General features: G+C 42.4%; 2 protein-coding genes across 5 annotated transcripts in view; both read right to left on the bottom strand.

Moving 5' to 3' along the window:
• Nucleotides 1-13707, bottom strand: part of HYAL2 (hyaluronidase 2) — a 138323-nt gene that overhangs the window by 78180 nt on the left and 46436 nt on the right. The window lies entirely within an intron of this gene.
• On the bottom strand, nt 2100-4902 carry NAA80 (N-alpha-acetyltransferase 80, NatH catalytic subunit). Its single transcript, XM_063296442.1, has one exon. It carries the CDS (start codon nt 3693-3695, stop codon nt 2682-2684), a length of 1014 nt encoding a protein of 337 aa, XP_063152512.1. The 5' UTR covers nt 3696-4902; the 3' UTR covers nt 2100-2681.

The following is a 13707-nucleotide window of genomic DNA, read 5'->3' as shown; positions in this document are numbered from 1 at the left end:
ATACAGCAAAGAGTCAGTTCATGCAGCCTCCTGTCACATGTCAACCATTGTTCAGGCTAACAGCTAACCAGATCTCTAAGTTAGGATTGGCTTGGAGACATCACAGGTCAAAAGCCCCCTCTCTCCATTCACCTGTTACCACTCTCAGCTCAGGCAGGCAGATGATGCCGATTCCCCAAAGTGGGAGAGGTGGCAGGTGAAGGGGTGTGTGAATTCCGACAAATAACCAAGCCTGTGGATGTTGTAATTAGGACTGTCAATGGGGGCAGCAAATCGATTGCCATTTGGTCTTCTGGCTCAGGCATGGAGGAAAGCACTCTAAGTAAGCTGTGGGGAAGAAGCTCCTAGTCTCTTCCTTAGAAAACAAGCAACTTCTGCTGTTTCAAGCATTATACTGGAAAAAGTACTGGTAATGGACAATGCTTATTCATGCTTAAAATGAAAACAATACTCTTTAAACCAGTGTTTCTCGACTTTGGCAACTTTAAAATGTGTGGACCAACTCCCAGAATTCCCCAGCTAGCATGCATGCTGGCCGGGGAATTCTGGGAGTTGGTCCACACATTTTAAAGTTGCCAGGGCTGAGAAAGAAACACTGGTTTAGGCTAAAGGCTTTGAATGTTGTAGATGTCTGCCAATTAAGAAGCAGAGATGGTATTCTGCATTTGAAATGTCACCTGTGCAGCTTCTAGTATGAAAAGGAAACTGTTCATTTCAAGGGCATTTTCAAGTATTATGAGACCTCAATGTACAACATCCAGTGAAGAAATACCATTTCCTATAAACCCCTCAAAAAATTGCCTTTGCATGCTGTTTTCTTTAGTAGCTCTCTTACAGCTGTATCCCCAACATTGCTGCTTCATGGCCAAATTCTGACAGGGCTTGGCCTCTCCCTCTTCACAAAAGCAATTTAAAGGTTTTGGAATGGTAAACCTAGTGTTAATTCTAATTATTGTAACAGGAGTTCCGCCTGAATTATCTTGTGTATTTAAATTACTTTATTAATAATTTTGTGTGTAAAGATGACCAACTTTAAAAAAATTGTGATTATTCATCACCTAATAGAGAACTAACTTCTATGCACTAAACACTTCTGAATATAAGGAATATGTAGCCTTAGTCCTTGAAATTATGGAATCTGTTGTCTAACTTGCTTTCATGAAATGCACATCACTTTCTGATTGTCCCCTCTGTAAAGTTTAGGCAGGAAGGGAAGTGAGTATCTTTTCTATAAACAGATCATGCAGGACCAATTTATATGCTACCATTTTTGACGTCTGTAAAAGATTTTAAATGTAGCCATAAAGTTAAACTGTCTGAATATATCCAACACTTGGCCCCAAAAATATGCAATTATTTTGCAGGTGCATTCATCAGGGAGCCAATATTGGTTATCACTTCCCAACATGCATGCAACAGAGGTTAGCTGTCAAGTAGTAGATGCAATAGCTTGGGTGGAATGCTAACCAATTAGAGTAAGTCAAATTACAGACCTAAGGACTAACAGTAGCAAATTCATCAGCTGGTCATTTATTTAAAAACAGTGTTCAGATCAGCTTTTGTAGAACTTTTTTTTTTTTTTTAATGGTCCATGAAAGGATATTCCATAATGAATTTGCTAGCCTGACACACACCTTGTTTAGTCCTCCCAGCAATCTATATACTAACCTTTTCGGAAGGCACCAGGTTGGAAGCTTCCACAGCCCATAACGCCAGATCATGGGGACTAGAAGCCATGGCAGTCAATATGATTAAAGAGTTGTCTCTTCCTCAGACCAAGCCCTAAACACAATTACTTTATAAGTGTATGATGGCTATCAAGAAAGAGCTTTTATTACAGATGCCATTCTTGGGGTCCAAGTAAGAATGGGCCAAACTTTTGAAGAAGAGGCTTGCTCCGCTATTATCCCACTAAAGCCGCCCCATCTCTCAGTTTTGTTCAGTCCACATGAAGACAATGACTCACAACATCTAGGGCAAATATTAGTCAGATAAATATCGACGTTTTATTTTCATGGGTTTTTTTCTGGTTCTGTACACCACCCAGAGAGTTGGGCAGCTATACTAAATTTAAATAAATAAATATAGTTTGAGTTTGAACTGGTGAGATGTGGGAAGCTGACTGCTATGGCTATAAATCAAGGTTTATCGCTTAGTAAGTTTGGTAAAGCAAGCCAACTCTAATTTATTCAATAAATCATAGTTAAACCATGTCTGAGCATAATGCATAAATTCTAACAGAGGGAATGCCAAAGCTGTTCTCTTTATGTATCTGCACCACTACCACAGACTTGCTGATGCAGGTGTGTGTTTGAGTACCCCTTGCAGAGTCAGGAGAGACAGCTCAGAGGTTTGAAGGTGCTTTGTTTATTGGGGAAATGTAATGAAGTAGAAGCAAGGGAATCTATGGGGCAGCTCAGTATAGCCCCACCAGCACAACATTGGCAAGAATTACTGAAGTACAATGAGAATCAAGTGCTGGTCTTCGAAGTGTACTCACCATAAACCCACCTTGAGCATTTAACAAAAAGGAACCTGACAAAAAGGATCAACAGAAAACCAAATATGCTGTCTTATTCATTTTAAATGGCGATCTCTTGTCTCACAATGCCAGGCTTTCCTTTTAAAACATCTCCCATTGGCTTATTTCATCTTCATTGCACTGGCACGCAATGAAAAAGTCAGATATCCTTCTTCATCCAGAATATGGGCTGCCCTTTCAGATCCTGATAGGGAGTTTCTAAAAGCATCAGTTCTTCAGCTGTGTTTCCCAGCAGCCCGGAAGAGGCAGGTTTACTGGAAGTGGGCTGGGCTGGTAAACAGGCTCTTGCCAGAGGCCCTAGAGGAGGAAGAGGAGGAGGAGAAGGTGGAAGAGCTGGGGCAGGGCAGCAGCCAGCAGAGGGAAACAAGGAGGCTGACGGTGAAGGGTGAGCCAGAGCATTAATAGGCTGGGAAGAGGACAGGTGGGGACCTGGCAACTGGGGAGGGGAAGAAATGGGAGCTGTCCCTGAATGATAAGAACAAGGAGGAGGCAATGGAGGAGGGGCTACTGAGCAAAAGAGAGAAGGGGAAAGGGGTGCAGCACATGGTGAAGGAGGGAGACTTGCTCCAGATCTGCTCCAGTAAGATGCATTTGTATTGCGCTTCCCGGGTCGTGCAGGGAGTTCCACCTTATGTTGAGGGATAGAGAAGTTCTCCAAAAATTCCATAGGTACCATAGAACTGATGAATCCAGCACACTGGACAGGCTTGGACAAGCTATAGCCCAGGTGGGCATAAAAATGCTGCTTGTCATGTGTGGTGAGATATAGACGTTGGTAGCCATGGGCCTTTGCAAAATTCTCAACAGCTTCCATTAGCTTTCTGCCATAGCCCTTTCCACGGAGGGTCTTGGCAACCACCACAGTCTCCACAAATAAGCTCTTAGATTGGCCAACCACACGGGACAACCTGGCATGTCCCAGAAGTTGGCACTGGGTGTTGGGTGTCTTCCCTTCTGCAGTTTCTTCCATTAGCCTTAAAGTTCTGATCAGTACCAGGCATGTGGGAAAGTTGTCGCTCGATTTTTGCAGGGAGTGGATACGGGAAGTCCGGCTCCGTTTCCACTCTTCGTTGATGAGGTCAGCACAGGCCTCCAGGAGATCAGGCCTCTTGTGAAGGGGGACTGCTGTGAGCATCTCTGAAACTGAACCCATTCTTCTCACTGTGATGAAACTTTACAAGCGAGAGAGAGAGAATTTGGTGCACTCCTGAAAGCACAAACACAATGAAATGTGCTTGCAATGCACAATTATTTCCAAGAGAGCTAACCATCTCAGTGACGTTACATGGAAACTTCAGCAGTTCCTTGCTTTGCCTAGCTTAAGCCCAAATGAGTCTCCTCGGAAATATGGCCAGACAGTAACAAAAGAACTTAATACAGAAATCCATTTAGCAGCCACATACATCAAGGTAAACATTATGTTCTCCACCACCCCTCTGTTATCCCACCACTTTCCCCAACCTTTTAAAGTAATTTCAAGAGGGATTAGAGTACAGTTTCCATCCATGGACCTGATGGCTGGAAATGATGGGCATCCAAATAGAGTAGTCTAAAAGCTTTGTGTAGACTACAGGCAAATTCCTACAAGCTGCTAATTTGAAACTTTCTTTTCATTATCCTTACTGACCAAATTCAAATTACCATGTGATAACCCACCAAGCAGAATGTCTGTATGGCACATTATTCTGAATAAGCTATGCAACTGCAACTGATTACATGTACTTACATGAGATTCAACTGAGAGCAGTCTGGTAACTCATACTATCCCCACTGGAAGTAATATATAAACTCTATTGGTCTTAAAGCTTTAATAAAAAGAGGAGCTGACTGTAGGTTTCTTCTTCACTTTTTGTCCCACAAGCATACAAGACCATTATTTTTCATAAATATATTCTATACTCTGTAAGACCTTTGTAGCCATCTAGATGCCCAAACCACCTGCTTATAGGCCACAAAAGACAAATCTACATGTAAAAAGCAATCTACTCTAAAGGAATATCCAAGTCCAGTTTGCTCTTTTGTCTTCTCCCAGTAGTCCAGGAGACCCAAGTTAGTTTTATGAAGGAAGCAGTTTTACACTTAAGATGCTGTAAGATGACATCACTGAAGGGTAACCTCATAATGACTTCACACCTCTCCTCCTCACCAGGAAATACCAGCTAAACATGGCTTGCATTATGCCTCCCCTTTCTGCCTATAGCCTAGATCATGCCTAGGCAACTAGGGCACTCAGAGCTGCCTGCAGCTCTCATGTAATCACAATAGTATGAAATTACTAGCAGTCTCCTACCATTGTGCGACAAGAAACTGGAATATAAATTCTAAATTTAAATGGTCATGATTAAACAAGCCAAGACCTTCTGCAAAAAGAAAAACCTGCCCCACTACATGACATGAGCCTGCTGACTTCACATCACTACACTACCCACTACAGCTCTCCCTCCCCCCCTCCCTCCCCAAATGCTTAAATCGCCGCCACCACCACTTCAAGAGTTGCCAATCCTCACTGTATTTATCTGATTGGGATATGTCTTACCCCAGCCTTCTCCAATCTACCACCCTTCAGATGCTGTACCAAAACTCTCATTATAGCCTGCATAGATTCTCTGTACTGCTAGGGACAATGGGAATTGTAATCCAATTCATCTAAAGACATGCCAGAACGGTGAAGCTGTAGGAAAATTTGCTGCATTTCACTAATGTACACCAAGATAAACTCTGCCACTGCAACAACAATCTCTCAGGACCACCTTACATGATCCTTTGAGCTCTGGAAGGAACAGCTCAAGCAAGTTGCAGGACTGTTCGAACGTTTCTCCAGATCACAACGCAATACTTCCTCCAATATCTCCCAGAAGCCATGGATGTGGCAAACTGCAGGCAGGCAAGATGTTGAAACTTTCCCATAACCAGTCACAGATGAACTACACATGTTTCCAGTTAGACCACAGGGTGAGTTGCACGTACGTGAATCAAAAATGAATATGAGACCACTCCTGACTAGGCAGGAAGGAGAGGTGTGGGGGACTTACACATATCAATAACGAAGAAAAAAAGGAGCTTATTTAAAAGGGCTCTATCCCTCTCTAGCCCAGTGTTTCTCAACCTTAGCAACTTTAAGACCTGTAGACTTCAACTCCCATAAAGCATGGCTGGCTGGGGAACTCTGGGAGTTGAAGTCCACGCGTCTTAAAAGTTGCCAAGGCTGAGAAACCCTGCTCTAACCCATCTGACATGCTTCACGGGATTGTTTCTTGATCCTACCTAGTCAGGAATGGCCTCAAGAAAATCAGAAAGGGAAGGGACGCCCACCACCCACATACTTCTAGGTAGAGTGCTACTTTTGCTCCGTCTCTCCTAGATGCCCATGGAGCTTTTCCTTTCATAACTTTAAGTTCCTGTAGCGGCAGTGGGCAGTTCGTGAAACTTAATTTATACGGTATGCAAATTTGGAAATTTGACAATCTATTATGTGCGTTTTCGACAAACGGCAACTGGGGGCTTGTCCATTCATGAAATGGCTGCCATGGGGGACACAGCAACCAAATACCACTTGCCCAGAAGGCTCCCTAATCTTGCTTACCTTTATTCTCCTTCTGGGCAGGTAAGTCCACTTCTAAACAAAGTGCTGGACTGCAATCACTCATTATTTCATGGAGCCCGCTTTGGGTCCAGAGGCATTCTTGGAAATAAAGATGTGGTGAAGATTGGCATTGTGCTTTAAGGCAGGCCAGCTTCCTGTTCTTTATTATTAAAAGGATTTTTCAAAAAATATAAAAAGAGAAGCAGGGAATTTGGTGGGGACCAGGAAAGGTATGCATGGGTACACTGGTTACTGGAACACTGAGCCTCCTGGGACATTTTTTCAGACAATCTGCACATAGTCCTAGGGCCCCCCCGTCGTATTTAAGCCTGCTCTTGTTTATCACAGGAGTAGCAAATGGTACAACTCATCTGAGAGGTTGTTTCTAGAACAGTGTTTCTCAACCTTGGCAACTTTAAGATGGGTGGACTTCAACTCCCAGAATTCCCCAGCCAGCATGGCTGTCTGGGGAATTCTGGGAGTTAAAGTCCATAGTCTTAAAGTTGTCAAGGTTGAGAAACACTGTTATATAATAATATTCCACACTTAATAGATTCCCCTTAATGACTGGTGATCTAGAAAAATTACATTGTTGGTGGAAAGAAAATGCCAGTGCAGGTTTTTTTTAAGTTTTTTTCTCTGCCAACCCAGATTACAATTACTGGCAAGTACCACTTCTACCAGATTTAGCTACCCAGTGAAAATAATTCATTTAGTTCCACATAAACTTCTAAAACAACAAATGATAGGCTCGTATTTTGATTTTCTCACAATGTTCACAATAATTTATACTAGATACTTCACAAAGAATTTAATGCGGTTCACACAGACTAGTGCAGCAGGGTTCACAACAGGTCGGCAAGCTTTATTATCTCTTATAGGCGGGAGAAACTTAAGGATAAGCAAACAATGTCCTATCTAACACCTTCTTAAAGTCTGCAACAGAAACAAAGGCTGATATAAAATTAATACCTAATTATTCGATATGCTGATGTTTGTATTTGATATGCATGGTTCATGTCCTTTCAAGAATACAATGCAACCTGTAAGCCACTTCGGGCAAAGAATTTTGTGGGACAATTGCCTATTGGGAGTTAGTTAATCGTAGCTCATTTTCCTAACTGCACAATATCTTAGTTCAGTTAGAGCCAGAGATGCCACTGTGCCCATGGACGTGACGTTTCACATTGATATAAAAATGGAAGTGGTCATGCTGCAAGGCAAAGCACCAGTGTCATGTTAATGCCCACGTTCTGGCCCCAAATAGCCCATATGCCTGATGGGGGCTATAGTTCAGGGTTTTACTTGAAACTGTGTCCATCTGATCTGAAAAAGGACAAAAGCAAGCAGGGGTGATAGGAAGAAGGTGACAGGTAGCATTCTAATAAAATTGGTAACTGGTGGTGTCTTTATGGCAGACCAAACAGGTAAGATCCTCCGTGTTAGAATACACGCAGATATGTCAAAAACGTTTTAAATTTTAACTCTTTAAGTTTGCTTTTAGCGTCTTCAACAATATATGTCTTGTAATTGTTGGAGATGAAATGGAGAATATGCCAGGTCTCACAAACTGACTTAAGTATGATCTTGCAAACTATTTTAGGAGAATGCTCACTATCGCTCACCCAAAAACATGCACGAAAATATCAAGCCCATTACTCTACTGAAATTTATCACAATTGTGAAATGTGTTGTCTTTAGGAACATGTAACTTGCCTTATATACATATTACGAACCTCCCCTGGTAAAGAAATGAGAAGCAAAATATATCATAATCCTAATGATAATGGCAGCACCACAGACTTTTTGGGAAATTACTCTAATATGGGTCAGAACAATGAGAAGGAAGCATAATCCCAGATACATTCATTAATGGTCCTTTTCACTCAATGGAATTCTAACTACCACATAAATTCTAATCCACAGTAAATCAGATGTCCTTCCATACTTAAACCCTGAGTATTTGGCCTACTGCATGAGAATGCTTTTTATCAGAATTTTGGAACCAGGTAAAAAACAGACAATACTATGATACCACAGGAGGAAATATCAGACATGGCAATGGCTTCCGTTTTATTCCTTCCAGTAACCAACATCTGTAGCATGGCCTCTTCCTAATTGCCACTGGGGTGCCAGTCTTAAATTGCCTTGCTTTAAAACAGCAATAAAGCATTCAATAGTGGAAAGCAGGTTGAAAGTTCTACTCAACCATATCTTTGCTCCCTATTGGATGCGTTCCCTGCCACTGGGTGAATATTCTCCATCATCTCCATCTTAATATTACTTAGGGAAAGATACTCCTTCCTCAGTTACAACTCTCCCTCTCAGAATCAACCAAACTCTTATGACGGCAGCATGACGCCTATGGATCCTGCTCCTTAGTAGGCATCAAGGGCATCTAGTTCACAGCCCTCCTTTCCAAGAGGTAGACTGCCTGTTCCTCTACAGTACCTGATCAAGCAGGCAAAGAATATCCTTGTTGAAGGATTATTGTATAAGAAAAGGGCGAATGGAAGAAAGCAGCATTAAATACCTTCAATGAATGGGAGTTGCTTTGAGTGTCACCTTCCTCCTTAGAAATTCTGCTTGCCAATTAACATCCAGTAGAAACAGTTTAGCTGCTTTCACAAGATCACAGCAGGAACTAAATGTGTTCTTGTTGTCCATTGCTTCTTTTAAAGAAAGAACAGCCTGCTAATTTGAATGCTGGAAGAAGGGGAAGTATCTGGAATGCAAATTAAGGGTTGAACTGCCCAGCCCTTACAGTCAAAGCCTGACACCTTTCCCAAAATCAACACTCAAAAGCAGCAGGCAGATTCTACGGGGTTCTCAAATGGATCCTTTAACTATCATAGCTGGCACGTCCAAATATAGGCAAAAGCATTCTGACAATCTGTTCTCTAATAAATAATCATCCAGTGCATTTTAGCGATATCCGATTCTTTTGTAAGGACAACAGTCAGGGTTACCCAGGACGGAATGTATGACAAAGTAGGGCAGGTTGAATAGGCAAACTAGACTGACAGCTTACCATGCCCTAATTCCTCCCTAACATTTCTGCCATTCAGTCACACTATAACATTAAACTGTCAACACAAAAATGCTGACTGTACAAGTCTTTAGCTTCATCTACAGTGCCTTGCCACCACCTCCATCTCTTTGTTAGCATGTTTAACTCAATGTGGCATTTAGAGGCATGCTCTCAGTTTCTGATCATTATTGACCAATTGAATGAATGTGCAAGACAGGCACAAATAACTTTTCTATCAGAGGTCATTATTTCAATGGTTCCCTTTCAAAGTCATCACAGCCCCATCCCATTTCTCTTAAGTCATTTTTAACAATCTTGAGAGAGAAAGAACACTGGGTTGTACTTACCTTAAATTAAGCTCACACATCAATTTAAGATCTTAAAGTAAGATCAGAGTCCTTCTCCCAAACATTCCATACATCCACATACACAAACACATGCTATTCTTCCTTCTTTATCCTTTAACACATTCCTGCTGTGTGTGTGTGCTATTCTACCTCCCCACCATTAAGAAACTATCATCTTTAGCCTATAAGAATTCAGTTCCCACAGGTATTAGCAGGGGAACACAGAGTGAAGGAGGAGTGGCAAGTAGTGGCTAAGCATCTTTCCAAGAGACACTTGGTTGCTTTTGCCACTGTGCTCTGAGCTGGGCCCTGGACTTCATGCTGGCATTTATTGGCACTCTTGGTCTGTTCTCCTTATAACAACTCCTGGGATAGGAAGGGAGGGAAGGAGGGAGGATTCCTTGAGGGCACCATAAGCCACATGTGGTCAATGCAAGCAGTCTTCAGGAATGTTCATTATCAACAGTGGAGGATCTACCTAGCCAATGGAGCTTAGAGGAAAAGATAAAAAGTTCCTTCCAGTCTGACTCCTGGTGTTTTCATGGACACATCCATGTAGTTTTCAAAGCATTGCTATGGAACTGGTTGCCATCATCTTCTCTGGGGATTTTTCTTCACTTTCCTGATTTAGCTTACTACCTTATACTTCCTGATGACCTCCCATTCAAATACTTAGCTTTTTGAGATCAGCCAAGCACCTAGATAAAATTGTATCACCTCTGAATTAAACAGAACTTACTTTGCTAAAATACAAAATATAAAGGGGAGGAGGGGTGGGTCAAAGAAAAGATTGGGTAGATATTGCCATGAAGACATTCCCATAACAAGAAAGTTGTTATTTATATAATCTCAGAGCACAAACATTTTTTGGGGTTACCACCTGTGCTTTCTCCAAATGTCTGTATTTGGTAGGGGACATGGAGGAAAAGAACTTTGTGTTGTCACCAGCAAACACTCCCTGGCAAGAGGTCACAAAACTCATGGAAACCAGAGACAAGGCAGAACAGGGTGCAGAGACTGTGCTCAAGCAAAAGTGGTGTTTTTTTCCTACCGCTTATGTACACAGCACAATTTTTCCTGCTCTGAAATTAAAAATATTACTTAGGCTTGGTTCCTTTCCAGTGTCTGGTTCCCTGAATATAGAATCACATTCATATTGAAGACATAGAGAACATTCAAATTACAGAACTCTACATAGTTTGGACCATATCATCTGTTAGAAGGAAAATACAAAGAGCGTAACTGAGCAAAAGGGAACCCAAACTCCAACCCACTGGAAACAAAGGCAGTTACAGCACAATCCTACACCTGTCTATTGATAGGTAAGCCCCACACTGAGGGACTTCCAAGTATTTACTTCACATAAAATGTACATATTAAAAGTTTACATATTTACATATTCAACACTGGATTTAAGCTCTAACATTAGTTGCAACTAAAACCCCTTTCTCCATTTCCAAGGGGGACTGTGAGCAGATTCTGGCTTGTGAAATCTTCTAGAAGCGTAAGGTACAATTTCCCATTTATATCAGCCTTCCCCAACCTAATGACCCCCAGATCTGGATACAGATGTTGAACTGTTGAAATTCAACCAAGCTGGGGGCTACCAAACCAGCAGACTGTTCTCTGTAATCAAATAATGAACATTTCTTTGTAAAAACAGACTTTATTTTCTGTACTTGCAACCTGCTCACATCGATCCAGTTGGCTGTAAATATGGAGAACAGTAGCTGCATCCCTTTGACAAGAAGAATGATGACAAGTTATTTGTATCAGATGCTGATATGCCTTCATTTGTAGAAAGCTACTACACATTCTTCTGAATCCTATTGAGACATTTTCCCCCTTTTGGTATTTTGTTAGTAGGAGTAAGAGTTATTATGAGTAAGATTACACAGTGTAGAAGTAGAAACCATTCTCTGCAACAGTAAGGATCCAAGTTCTTAATACATGCACCAGTTATGTCCAGTTGGCTCTAGCTGGGCTCTCTGCAGGATGGATTGGCTGACAATATCAGGCACTGCCAATCAACACATTCCATCCCGGAGAGGATCTGTTGTTTCTGGAAGGAAGATTTCCATTCCCTCCAAGGGATTCTGCCCATGAATCATGTCACACAAACCACTGTTTAGACTCCAGAGAGGGGATGGCCAATAACCCATTTCAGCTAAAGTTGTCCATGGAAACCCTTGAAAAGTGTGCCCAGCCACAAAAAGGCTAAGGCCAAAGGTCACCTTCTATAAACAGCATCATGCTAAGGAATGGCCAGTGTGTTAGTGGTCTTCCCCTCCTGACCATCATAAATAAGTGCTTAGTCTTTTTTAAAGATGATGGCACATTCTACCTGGATTCATTTTTTAAAAACACATCTCTAACGTTCTCCATTTATAGTCAACAACCCTCTATGAAGAAGACAGAACCATCTTCTAATTAAGCATACATAGAACTGGGCTCCATACATATTGCTTAATCAGGAGTAATTCATTTAGGACTCAATCCTAGATAAAAGTGCCTAGGGTTCCTACCCCAACAAAGAACTAAACTGTAGAAAAGTCTCAATCTGTTTCCTAAGAAATACACAGGAACTTTGAAATAAAATGCATCTTACCCTGACTGCAGTTTCACCCCAGAAAAGCAAAATATGAAACAAGCTTCTTGCCCAGAGTATGAGGAAGAGTCTGGTAGCACCCTTTGTGATTAACTAATGTTATTAAAAGGCACATGCTTATGCTTAATAACATTTGTTAATCAGAAAAAGTGCTGTCTTCTGTTTACTTACTGCCACTGTAGACGAACACTGGTCCCAAAGTCCTGCATTGTCCATGCATTGTCATCCTTCCCTCAAAGCAAAATCAAAGTGTTCTGTAACTGTAATGTGCTGAGAATAACCTTGAGAGACGGAATGAAGAACCATGGCCCAGACAACAGTTTGATAAATGAAATCTGAGCCTAAACCAGAAATGTAATTTGAGAAAGTGTTTCAGAACTGACCCACCCTAGTTCTCTGGAACATAAAGCCAGGGAAAGGGGGAAGCATTTCCAGACATGCAAGGTTTTGTTACTGTAACCTTACAATGAAAGTAGAACTAGTATTTGTGGGTTTGGGTCCTGATCTGGAGTACCTCGAAGGGCTGACCATACAGTGAGTAACACAGTGAGCTCTACTCGGGTGGAACAGAAGGCGCTCTTCTCCCCTTCCAAGTGAGGATGCTACTGGAGTATTATTTTTCAATTCCATGAGGAAAATCATCCCTGAAGTGTGTTAAGCTTCTAGTCCAGGGGCGCTGGCCCTGCTCTCCCAGGATAAACGAAAAAAGTGCCCTGCGCCATCCCATCCCTTTTCAGGCTTTCTTCCAATGAGCCGCCACTCGCTTCTGCCAGCGGAGTGGCCCGTGGTTCTTTGGCATTTTTCCGAAAGCGCTAGAAAAGGCGACCGCGAGTTCTTCCAAGAAACGACGCGAGGTGTCAGCAAAGTACCAGCCTCTGGGCTGAAAACGGTCCTCTACAAACCATACAAGGCGATAGAAGGAAATACAATCCCTTAGTTCTCCACACGCGTTGCGCTTACTAAAGGCTTCATTTAGAAGGAGTTGTTTCTAGGACGTTTCACCTCCCAACCCCGTTTGTTTCGTTTCCTTCCTGGGTGCAAAATGTAAACGCGTTTAATAACGTTTGCAAACCATCCGGCCATTATCCTTAAGAGCTAAACTGGATCCATGGCACCATTCATCAAAGCACTTCCCCCGCTTCAGAGATTCAAGTCCTTTTACGGGCACAGCCGCCCACTCTTTTTCTAGAGCAGGAGAAAAAAGAGGCAAAAAGGACCCAGCCAAGCCTACTAGACCCCCCCACCCCCGAGTCCCATTTTCTTTCCAAAGGGAATATCCTAACACTCAATGCTTTTCCGATCCCCCGTCCCGCAAATGAGAGATAATTCCGTATTAGCAATCCTGCCTCCCGCTGGCGAGAGTTTCAGCTAAGAACACCCCTTGCAAACCTTCATCCCAGGCCGACCAATATTTATGCTGACAGCGGGTTTAATAAATACTAACATCATGCTAGGAACTGCCGACCATCCGCTCCGCCTTCTCAGCTGTCCCAGCTTGCTCAGGGTCTCGCACGCCGAGAAGCAGAGAGGGAAGCAGCAGCGAGGGAAGCTCCTTTTGTCCCGAAAGCCACACTGCCCTCTAGCGGCTTGGAGGTT

This window comes from Candoia aspera, chromosome 2 (genome assembly GCF_035149785.1).
Source record: "Candoia aspera isolate rCanAsp1 chromosome 2, rCanAsp1.hap2, whole genome shotgun sequence".
Taxonomy (NCBI): Eukaryota; Metazoa; Chordata; class Lepidosauria; order Squamata; family Boidae; genus Candoia; species Candoia aspera.
This window is presented reverse-complemented; position numbering and strand designations above follow the sequence as displayed.

Excerpts from the sequence above, each read along its gene's own strand:
- NAA80 (XM_063296442.1), bottom strand. The coding sequence starts at position 3,695 with ATGGGTTCAGTTTCAGAGATGCTCACAGCAGTCCCCCTTCACAAGAGG.